Source organism: Canis lupus, chromosome 13 (genome assembly GCF_011100685.1).
Source record: "Canis lupus familiaris isolate Mischka breed German Shepherd chromosome 13, alternate assembly UU_Cfam_GSD_1.0, whole genome shotgun sequence".
Taxonomy (NCBI): Eukaryota; Metazoa; Chordata; class Mammalia; order Carnivora; family Canidae; genus Canis; species Canis lupus.
This window is the reverse complement of record NC_049234.1, coordinates 473,197-485,313: the sequence shown is the minus strand read 5'-3', so window position 1 is coordinate 485,313 and position 12,117 is coordinate 473,197. Positions and strand designations below refer to the sequence as shown.

General features: G+C 39.8%; 1 protein-coding gene across 4 annotated transcripts in view; it reads right to left on the bottom strand.

The window, feature by feature from the left end:
- POP1 (POP1 homolog, ribonuclease P/MRP subunit) overlaps positions 1-12,117 on the bottom strand; it is a 45,850-nt gene that overhangs the window by 27,614 nt on the left and 6,119 nt on the right. For 3 of the 4 annotated variants that reach the window (XM_038555142.1, XM_038555139.1, XM_038555141.1), the window contains exons 3-10: positions 11,754-11,921; positions 10,642-10,817; positions 9,125-9,373; positions 5,446-5,533; positions 4,827-5,014; positions 3,842-4,095; positions 3,619-3,718; positions 346-457 (exon numbers count right to left, since the gene is read on the bottom strand). In XM_038555142.1, coding sequence (XP_038411070.1) covers positions 346-457; positions 3,619-3,718; positions 3,842-4,095; positions 4,827-5,014; positions 5,446-5,533; positions 9,125-9,373; positions 10,642-10,817; positions 11,754-11,921 — 1,335 coding nt within the window. The remainder of the gene's footprint in view (positions 1-345; positions 458-3,618; positions 3,719-3,841; positions 4,096-4,826; positions 5,015-5,445; positions 5,534-9,124; positions 9,374-10,641; positions 10,818-11,753; positions 11,922-12,117) is intronic. The other variant, XM_038555140.1, reaches the window with a different exon arrangement.

Genomic DNA, 12,117 nt, shown 5'->3' with positions numbered 1-12,117 from the left:
CCAAAACCAGTAAATTAACATAACAGATTATTTTATAACATGAACACGTATATTTCCATCAGTGGTTAACTACAGTAGCTTCACACACAGACACAACTGTACACAGGTTAAGTATAGACCTTAGTTTGGAACCTGGTCTATGTGTTTAGCTACTGTATCAGAATGCCAGTTATTCGGAATACTAACAAACTCCTGTTTGCTGTGTCTTCTTGCTGTATTGTGAGGAGAGTTACAAGTTAAAAAAAGCACCACTCCCATGGAGTTAGCCCAACTGTAAAACACTCCCTTGACCCACTTCCCACTCCTCCCTTCTTCCCCAAACTACCCACTTTACCCTCTGAATACCTCCCAACAACTCAAAAATGGCTTCTTGTCTGTGATGAAGGGAAACGCTATCAGGATCCTTACAGGTTTCAATCCACCAGTAGTGAGGTGTCTTCTCTGCGTCCTCTCCTTTCTGAAAAATAACAACTGCTTACCAGACAGGTAATGAATCAGACTTGACAATTCTGTTACAGTTGAGATATGTGAGAAACTGCCACCTGATTTAACACAATAATTAACACCTGCCTAACTACTCTTCTAATTAGAGGCAAGCACACAGCATTACACTTCTCTCAACATTTCACACACTAAAAACCACAGCCATGGTTTTCAGAGGGACTACCTAAGCTACTTCACACCTCTGCTCTTTTCACAGAACACTACTGACAAGCTCCTTGCTCCTCCTCCACTACCACCAACTTCATACCAATTTAAGCAATAAAATCTTCCCCATCAAAGAGAAACCAAACCTATACTGTTTGAAGAAATCTTTGGCAAAAGGATATCTTACAATTACATTGTTCGTAGAAACTTCAAATAAGATACACAAATATTTCACTTATATTTTTCCCAAAAAGAACCAGGAATTGGGTAAGGTTTCAAAAAGCACCTCAAGGGCATCTGGCTGGCTCTTGATCTCAGGGTTATGAGTTTGAGCCCCATGTTCGGTATAGAGATTACTTACAAGATTAAAAAATAAAAACTTAAAAACAAAAAAAGGAAAACAAAAAAGCACCTCAGTACCAGATGCACACCAAGAAAGAGAACATACCGCCATGATTCATACTGAAGTTCAGTAAAGTAGGATGTGCTCCTACAGATTCTAGAGAAGCAATCTGTTAACATATGAGCTATTTACCTCACAGAAACTCAGGTAGCATAGCTTATTGATTTAAAGTACAGGCTCTGGAACCAACTTCTTAGCAACTTATTAGCTAGAGTGGAACCTCTACTCTGTGCCAGGCACTGTGCTAAGCACTGGGGACAGAGTCCTTGCCTTCACCAATTTCAGTGTGAACATCACATAAGTACACAAGCGAATCTAGACAGATAAACTGAGGGAATGTGCAAAATGGAATGAAATATAATTTATATTGTTTGACTTGAGGTTCAGGAAGGGATTCCAGAGGTATAGAGGCTGAAATCTGAAGAATAAGGAAGGTTTCATTAAGCAAAGAGGGGCTAGGGGCAGAATTTTCAGCCAGGTGGAAAAAAAGCAAGTGTAAAGGTTGTTTTTTTGTTTTGTTTTGTTTTGTTTCATTTTTTAAGTGTAAAGGTTTTAAGGGAGCTGAGACCTGACATATTCTAGGACCTGAGAAGACCAGCACAACAGGTGCAGGGACAGGGAGCCAGAAAGGCAGGAAGGCACAAGAGTATGCAGTCACGGTAAGGACTATGGGTTTCACCACAAATGCAGTAAGAAGCTATTCAAAAGCTTTTAGTTGGGAAGTGACTTGATGTAAATCATTTGTTAAAAAATCATTGCGTTTCCTGCATGGAGGATGGAGTGAAAAGGAGGAACAGCAGAAGAAGTGAGGAAGCTGCTTCAGTATGCAGACAGGCAAGAGATAGAGTGGCTGAGGCCAGTACAGAAGCAACAGAGAGAGGGACAGAAGTAGCCTTTGATTTTTAAAATATCTTTCCTCTAAAAGCTCAAAATCTGTTCCGACCTACCATCTTATTTGACCATATCAAATCTGTGAGAGGCACCGGCATGGAAGGGTTAATTGTACTAACACAGGGAAACAAACTAAATCTGAACCCAGAGTGTCTGATTCCTAATCTCATCTCTCCTCTCTAGACCTGTGTGGTCAACTTGCGCACTACAGCTACAGAGAGCAATTTCTATTTAATTTCTAGTTAATTAAATTAAATGAAGGTACAGGGGATCCCTGGGTGGCTCAGCGGTTTCGCGCCTACCTTTGGCCCAGGGCACGATCCTGGAGTCCCAGGATCGAGTCCCGTGTCGGGCTCCCGGCATGGAGCCTGCTTCTCCCTCTGCCTGTGTCTCTGCCTCTCTCTCTCTCTCTCTCTCTCTATCATAAATAAATAAAAATAAATCTTTTAAAAAAAAATGAAGGTACAAACTCAGTTCCTCAGTCACACCAGCCACATTTCAAGTGCTCAAGAGCTACTGTGGCTAACGGCTACCATACCAGGCACCAGAGAAAAATATGATCCTTGCAGGAAGTTGGACAGTGCTCACTAGATGTATTGCTCTTAACCTTTTAGGGATCACAGACCCTTAAGACCAGCTCCAGAGAACCCTCTTACACCGTTGGTGGGAATGCAAGCTGGTATAGCCACTCTGGAAAACAATGTGGAGGTTCCTCAAAAAGCTAAAAATAGAGCCACTCCAGGACCCAGCAATTGCACCACTAGGTATTTATCCAAAGGATACAAACATATTGATTCAAAGGGGCACCTGCACCCCAATGTTTACAGCAGCAATGTCCACGATAGCCAAACTATGGAAAGAGCCCAGATGTCCACAGACAGATGAATGGATAAAAAAGATGTGGTACACATACACAATGGAATATTAGCCACCAAAAATAATGAAATTTTACCATTTGCAACATTGTAGGTGGAACTAGAGGGTATTATGCTAAGGGAAATAAGCCAATCAGAGAAAGCCAATTATCTTATGATTTCACTCATATGTGGAATTTAAGAAACAAAACAGAGTATCAGAGGGGAAGGGAGGGAAAAATAAGACAAAATCAGAGCAGGAGACAAAACATAAGAGACTCTTAACTAGAGGAAATAAACTAAGGGTTGCTGGAAGGAGGCGAATGAGGGTAAGGGGTAACTGGGTAATGGGCATTAAGGAAGTCATGTGAGGTAATGAACACAGGGTGTTATATATAACCGATGAATCACTGAATTCTACCTCTGAAACTAATAATGTACTGTATGTTAATTGAATTTAAATAAAAATTTCTTAAAAAAAAAAAAACCTAGCCCCAGAAAATATGAAAATATGTACCATGCAAGTACAAACAAACAATGGCACACACTTTCAGTAATTTTAGGGGCTCTCTGTTACCCACAAACTCACAAAACTCACAAACTATAAGCATACTCTGCATTTAAATAAGGATAAGTCTGTTTACTCATTAGATTTGCTTAGCTTTGTTCTTGTAGAAGTGAAAGATGACCATGTATTTGGTAATAAGCATAGGTAGAGAAATAAATATTTATAGGCCATGGCCCAAAATGCTACCAAAGTATGTTAGGGTTCACAAATTTGCTAAGGACAGGAGTGGAATAAAGCACTACAGTCAAATTTACTCTTACGGTCTGGACAGAAGCAGCTTTTAGAGCCTCAGTTAGGATGGAGTGGGAAAGTGGACCAATTAACCGGAGCCTGTTCATCTCCATCGTCAAATCACTGAAAGAGAGAAAAGGTCTTAAGATGGAAACTTCCATCATACACAGTGTCTAGCCACTGGTGAAAACAGAGTAAGTCTTCACTAAAACTGTTCAGTAGGTTCAGAGCAAATTCAGCCTGTACCTGATTATAATGCCTGTGGCTGGAGAGACCCAAGAATATGGTTGATGTGGATCTCTAGTTCCATCACCCATAACTTTAACTGGTTTAGCATTTTCTCCATCATCTTTCCATTTTCTTTTCTTGCCAATTTTCTCATCAGGCAGTTCAGTTTGGCTTTTTTCTTGGGATGTTGTCAGCAGGGGGTCAGGAGTGCAGATGGTTGATTTGATGGGTTCCACACACTGGCACGCTGCTTTTAGTTCTTCTAAAATATCCTAAGGAAATACTGAAACACTTCAGGTGGTTCAGTTCATGTTTTTTTTTTCCTCCCTTAAAAAATTTACACCTTGGGTCTCCAGGATCAGGCTCTGGCTGAAGGCAGCACTAAACCGCTGAGCCACCTGGGGTGCCCTACACGTATAATCCTTGAGATTAATTCTTCTCGACTCTGTTACTGCATTCTTAATTACCATTGAAATCAGTGCTTTGGAAATTTAAATACTATAAAAGTTGGGCTGATAGCTTGGTATTTGAATAAAGGGAAGAATGTTATGTGAATATGAAATGAAGCAAGTTTTGACCTTTCAGTTTTTAGTAAGCCATTACGTAAAGGCAGAGATGAAAACCCATCGTATTATGCAGTGGTTTGAAATGCTGCATTTGGTCTAATGTTCCTACTAGGCCTTGCGTGAGTACTGCATTTTACATCTTTCTGTTACAAGACTTTATCTACACCATAACAAATACGGAAGTTAAAATTAATATAACACAAAAGAGAATAGATATCAGAGAATCCAATCTACCTTAAAAAGGAAGAAGGGATGCCTGGGTGGCTCAGTGGTTTGGTGCATGCCTTCAGCCGAGGGTGTGATTCTGGGGTCCCAGGATCGAGCCCTACATCGGGCTCCCTGCATGGAGCCTGCTTCTCCCTCTGCCTGTGTCTCTGCCTCTCTCTCTGTGTTTCTCATGAGTAAATAAATAAAATTAAAAAAAAAAAGGATTATACCTGTTTAAGAGTTGGATGAAACCAGATCCACAACTGCCTGCTCTCAGAAGTGTGAACAGGGGTCCTCTCAGACTTCCAAATAAATGTGACAGGCCCCAGCATCTCTTGAGGGTATTTCTTTGCCCGATAGAGCAGGACACTACCTTGGTGCTTTCCAGACAAGCAGTGAACTGCTGCAAAAGTCAGTCCTGACATAAATAAAAACAAAATTCCATGATCCCCAGCACTGAGATGACAGTATTATCTCCAGATCACCATATTGTTACTTGTTGTCTACCTCCATGAGGGATGAGGTGCTAGTTTTGATCAATGCAAAAATGAAAGCCTGGCACACAATAAGTTCTCAATAAATAGTGAATGAATGATTTAATGAAGTTTGAGTTTCTGATCGACTGAACTCACTCTCTCAGAATAATGGCTCTCTCACTTTATACTTGACAATGTTAGAAATCACTTGAAACCACCCCACCTTCCCTAATGTTAACACACTCCTGGGAACCAGAAATGTCTCGTGCATTTTTATAAATGTTTAAATTCCAAAATGATGATGATATGAATGCTCACGATATGAATAAATATGTGAAGACTAAAACAGCACTCAACTTTGAAACAGGTTTACCTGCATCTGTGCTACACATTGGAGAAAGTGCCTTCAGTATTTCTTCCTCTTTGCCCTTCAACTCCAAACAACAATAGTAGGATAAATCCTGTACAAAGAGAGAGACATAATTAAAAACAGAAAGTGAGGGGGATCCCTGGGTGGCACAGCGGTTTGGCACCTGCCTTTGGCCCAGGGCGCGATCCTGGAGACCCGGGATCAAATTCCATGTCGGGCTCTCAGTGCATGGAGCCTGCTTCTCCCTCTGCCTATGTCTCTGCCTCTCTCTCTCTCTCTCTGTGACTATCATAAATAAATAAAAAATAAAAAAAAAAGAAAGTGACACAGGGGAAAGCTGTGAGAAGCCAAAAGCCACATCAGAAAAACTTTTAGGGTCAAAGACACACCAAGTTGCTAAAGCTGTTTATAAGTCAAAATCTGAAACCTGTCTATTCCTAGGAAATTAGCAAATATTCTTAAACCAATCTAAAGCAAAATCAAAAAGAATTTCCCTTTAAAATGCTAAGTTACTGGGTTCTTTTCAGAAAGAAAATCTGTTGGTGCACCTGGCTGGCTCAGTCAGAGCATGCTGGAGGAGCATGCAATTCTTGATCTCAGGTGGTGAGTTTGAGCCCCATGCAGGGTGGAGGGATGACAAAACTTAAAAAAAAGAGAGAGAAAGAAAATTTTATAGACAAGTTCTAAGTACAGTATAAAGACTGCTGCCTCTAAGTAAAGGATTATTCCTCCTCCAAATCTAAGGTAAGAAATCAGAATAGGATAGCAAGACAGCAATAAATTCTGTAAAGCTATGCTAAGGTTGTTCACTTTGGTTAGCTAATTCAAGACTCCAAGATTACTTAACACTGGTAGAAATATAATGTTGCAATTCATTTAGTCCATATTCCTCCAATCCTTGGTCTTAATTAGGATATTCAACTCTGACTAAACAATGCACAAGGAAAAATGAAAGTAATGAGAATAAGACCTTACCACTGTAAATAAGACAAGGAGAGATCAACCAAGCTAGTAAAATCAGTATGTTAAAGTAACAGTCACAGAAGGGAGGCTGAGCGCCAGGGGCTGGGCTGTCCCCTACTCTGCCCAATACCCCACGAGCCAGGTACTCTCTGTTGCCTTATTTGACAGATGAGGACACTGAGGCAGGGACTACTACTAAACAAAGCCATATAACTAGCAAGTGGAGAAGCCAGCATTTGAGTCGAGCTCACTGACCCCCAAACCAGCCCCTCTGCCATAGCACTTTTAAGCAATTTCAGGACACTCAGCAACTGGAACTAAAAGGCAAATCATAGCTAAGATTCCGACAAACTCAAGTTAATCAGTCCTACCACTCATACACAGAAATCTTCCCAGCAACAGCAATCCACCCTCAGCTGCCAGTGGTCAGATGAACCTCCCCCAAATTTGTACAACTGGTGACAGCGCTGAATAATGATTAATAGCCCAGACGTCCTGATGTCAGACCTGGGCTCAAATCTCAATCAACTTCATCACTTACTGGTTGTACAGCGGTGGGTAAATTACCTAATTTATCTGATCCTTGGTTTCCTCATCTGTAAAGGGGACATAATGTTAACTACTTACCTCAGTCTTGTTTTAAGGACTAAATGAGTAAACATATGGAAACCATTTAAGTGGGCCCTGGCATACAATTAAGTACTCAAAAATGTTTGTCTATTAGTTATTATTTTTATTACCTAGGGCTGATCAAGTGTAATAAAAATATCTGATAACGTCAGCAAAAATCTTGCCCAAAGTAAGATGTAACTTACATGTCTGTTTTAAAATTTGAGAGACAGCGGTGGATAGTGGAAAAAGCACAGGCCTGGGGAATTAGCTGCCCCAAAGGCTATCTCGCCACCCCAGACTGCACAACCCTGGACAAGTCACTTTATCTCTCTCAATCCCAGTTTCTACAATGTAAATAAGAGATTTTACTATATTCAATTATTTCTACTGCTGAGTCTTCAAAAGCTCTCAAATAGTTCTGGTATTTACTTCCCACCCATTAGGAAGGCTATAATCAAACAAACTGAAAATGACAAGTGTTTGGTGAGGCCACGGAGAAACTTAACCATTGCACACTGCAGGTTGGAATGAAAAAGAGTACAGTCTCTATGTAAACAGTATGTCAGTTCCTCAAACAATTAAACATAGCATTACCATGTGAAATAGCAATTTCACTTCTAAGACTATATCCCAAAGAACTGAAAAGAGACTTGAAGAGATATTTGCATACTCATGCAGGAACATTATTCACACCAGCCAGAAGGTGGAAGCAACCCAAATGTTCATTGTTGGATAAACAGATAAGCAAGATGGGGTATCACATACAATGGAGTACTATTCAGCCTCAAAAATGAGGGGAATTTTAACACAGGATACAACATGGCTGAACTGTGAAGACATTATGTAAGTGAAATAACCAGCCCAAAAGGACAAATATTGTGTGATTCTACGTTGAGGCATCTAGAATGGTCAAATTCCTAAAGATAAAAAGTAGAATGGTAGTTGCTGGGAGCAGGACAGTAGGCAATGGGGAGTTATGGTTTAATGGGAAAATGAAAAAGATCTGGAGATGGATGGTGAAAATAGTTATACAACAATGTGACTAGAGTTAATGTCACAGAACTATATACTTAAAAATAATTAAAGGGGGTACCTGGCTGGCTCAGTTAGTAGAGCATGTAACTCTTAATCTCAGAGTTGTAAGCTCAAGCTTCACGTTGGGTGTAGAGATTACTTAAAAATAAAATCTTAAAATAGAAAATAATTAAAGTGGTAAAATTTGATGTTATGTATATTTTACAATTTTTTAAAGGTTATTACATTGATTATTCTGCTATATTGCTCTCAAGAGGTATCAAAGAATACTGATACAAAGTTTTGGCTTTCAAAACTTGGCCAAGGCTTCCAGTTATGCAATGAACACGTCATGAGGATAAAAGGTACAGGATAGGGAATGTAGTCAATGATATTGTAATAGTGTTGTACAGGAACAGATGGGAGCTACACTGTGGTGAGCACAGCATAACATATAGAGAAGTTGAATCACTATGTTGTACCCCTGTGACTAATAAATATCGTGTCAACTATACCCAGATAAAAAAGTTAAAAGACAAAAACAAAAAAATTTGGCCAAGGCCATCCTGACATTGAAAGACCCTCTACAAAGATCAAATTTCTAAATATGTACTGAAAGAGAGAATGCAATTGATTTAGCAATTGGGAAAGGGGAGAGTGACAATATAAACACTATTACCAGGCTCTAAAACAAACTGTCCTTTCAAAGAATTTAATGCAAACTTCCTAGCATCCCACTGAATTGTGAACACTTAGAACAACATTTTGAACACAGCTATAAGGCACACAAATATCTGTTGTTGATGAACGATTTCTAAATGAATCAATGCTGAAGAAATCTCAAACATGACCACCAAGACCATGCAGGGCCTGGTTCCTACTTGTTTCTCCCAAAATAATCTCACCTTCATGTTATCCTAGATCTTACTCTCTTCATCTTTATCACAGTGAATTTATTTTAATTCTTCCCTCTTACCTGACTTTCTCTGCCTCCCCGACTGCCCCATTTTCTTACCCCTTGGAGCCAAGCCCAGACATCACTTCCATTTTGGCTAAACAAAAAGAAAGAGAAAACCAATTGGAAAAGCAATACCTGAAGGAGGCAACGGTTTGTCATGGCTCGGTAGCAGGCTCTGTGGCTCTTCGCTGTGGGCCTCTCCCCAAGACAGTAGCCCCACTTCTTGACCATGTGAAACCGTTTGGCATGCCAGATGTGAGTTTCTAGCCATATGTTCTTCTTTTGTCTACGGTTAAATTCTAGCACCCGATTTTTGTGACACCTTCGAGCTTTATGGCATTTATTCTTTGAATGTTCTTTTTTCTGATGTACTGCTTTCTCGGCCTGTGGTTTCAAGGAAAGAGACAGATCCTAGTTTGCAACTATCTCAAAACAAAGTTACATGTGAGTAACTCAAACAACTAACTTTAGATTAAGTGGGCTCCATAGATATGCTTAATTTTTTAACTTGGTTATCTCTCCAATGAAAGACCAGGAGAAGAGACAACAGAGTGAAGATTTCAGAGATGGCCAGACTTAGAGAGAAAGCAGAGTTCTGTCACTTACTAACTGGACAAGCTTCGTGGACTATGAGGATGAGAATATTTACAAAAGGCTCCACACAGTAACATAAGCTTACTGTGGCTATCCATATAAGAGAGCAGGAGAATAAGTCAGATGCTAGCTTTTCTGTTATTGGTTTTATTGGTTTTTTTAACCTCTGAGACTAGAGCTAAACCCAAAATAGGATGAAAAATACAAAACGAGGAAAACCTATACATTTCACGTCAGTTAGGCCTGACAGGCAAATGCCAAGCCTGATCACTGGGAAACAAACCTAACATTAAATCTAGAAAGCACAAAATTCCTGTTCAGTTTTCACTCTTAATCTCCTCCATAGCTGAGTGAAACTTTTGTGCAGGGAGGGGGGAAGAAAAACCCCAAAACTCTTCTTTAGTCTGTGGGCTCCTAAAGATAAAGACTTTGTGTTGATGAATTCTTAACCCCACTACCAGCATAGTACACAGAAAGCACTCCATGAATAACTTTTGAATCAACTAGCAAAGACATGGGTAGCTTACACAATCTGAGAATGCCTAAGCCAAGAGTTTTGGTGAAGCCAAAAACAATTAGACTTGAACAAAAATTAAATCCAAGTTTCAAGTTTTCAACGTTGAAAAAGTCAAAAGGCACATACTAGGCATTGATTTTTTTTTTTTTTTTCTTAACCTTCCAACTTCAAGCTGGCCACAGCCCCAAAATACAGAGCTAAAATCACTCATGTAGTAAGGTCAGGATTTTATTTTAAATCTGGCAGGGGAATTCAACTATTTAATGCCATTAAAAGAAAGAGCTTCTAACCTGAAACTAATAAAAAAAAAAAAGAAGAAGAAAGTAGGAAAAAAAGGGTGGGGGGGCTTCCAAACACTGTATGACTGTATGTAATATCCAACTGTCTGCTAATTACATAGCAAGAGGGGAGGTGGGGGGAATCATAAGTAAACCAAAAAATATGCAAAATGATCACAATGCTTTTGGTTTACATTTTAATTCTATCAGGTTAACACTTCTTAATTTCTTTTAGAAACTAACTTAAATATTTACGCTCATACCTCTTTCTGGGCAATCTCCTGCAACCGCCTGGGAAGGCGCTTGACATTGTGGCTCATGGCTCTCCGTCTCATGTGCCGGGGCAGTGTCTGGAAAACCAGCGAATTAGAAGACTTCTGGGTCACTGCTTTCAACATAGCACTGATTTCAGCAGCTCGGGCCTGAGCAAAAGTAGAAGCTGTCAACAAACACAGCACCATCATTAAAGACAAGTCTTGAATCCATACTTCTGGCAGATTTTAGAAGGAAGACAGATTTGAAGTACACGATCTTACAACCCACTCACCACCCAAACCACAAATGAGATTAATACCAAGGGGTAGTTATTGCTGTATTATAAGATTATGAAATTATTCTGTTTCTACTTCCCTTTTCCACAAAGATTCAGTATTACGTTTCTAATCAGAAAAAAGAGGTCTACATGCAATATAATCACAGCCATTTGTAAGTGCAACAATCACACAAGAAAACATTGTTAAACAATGTTTAACAAACATTGTTAGAACAAAGATTTTAACAATGGTTGTGACTTCAAGCATTTTTTTTTTACTATTTTCTGCTTTTCCCAAATATGTAGCCATAACTATTATTTGTTTTCCTTATTGAAAGATGAAAATTTTTTGAAAGTATAAACAGACACAGAAACTAGAAGGCACACCTAAAGAATAGAAGGTAATGGGGATAGCAGGGTGACAGGAGACAAGATCTGAAGGGGCCTGGAGACAGGTATTTAAAGATCTTAGTTACCCTCAGAGTGTGTTAAATTTGATTTCACCTTTGGAGAATGTGTGCAAAGGAGTGTAGGTAGCATTTCATATTTCAAAAAGGGGGTGGGGGAAGGGCAAAGAAGATTTTAGGACAAAAAGGAACAGTTCACAGAGAAGAACTTATAAGAAGATGAAGAGGAAAAAAAAAAGAGAAACTCAAGAGGGAAAAGCCCCAGGAAGTCAGGCCCCAGGAAGTCGAAGTCCAGGCTGGAGGGGAGAAGAGCTCAACACGGAAAGAGAGGAGAGAGACAGGAAGGCATGGCCAAGACAGAGAGTGCTGGAAATCTGGCTGCGTTAAACAGACAGCTCATCATATGATCAAGCTTCACTTCTTCCCAAACACCTACCAGTGATATACTTGGGAATCTCCTGAGACGTGCCCTCGGGACCTGCTTTCCATCCTCCCTTTTTTTTAAACATTATTTTGGAGGAAGTCTGTTCATTCACATCAGGATCAACTGGGGAATGGTAGGTCATTTTGGTTTGCCGCTGTCGTGAAGTTCCAGGAAAAGGGTCTAGTTTATTTTCAAAAAGAAAACGAAAAGAAATATGTCAGGCCTAACAAAGATATGGATTACAGTGGAAAACACCGTTTGCTGAGGGGCAACACTAACATGTTTTTAATTCTACAATCACCCGTAAGGTGGCTATTACTACCTTCCCTTTAAATAGGAGGGAATCAATTCGGGTAGGAAGGTGAATTACCACGTG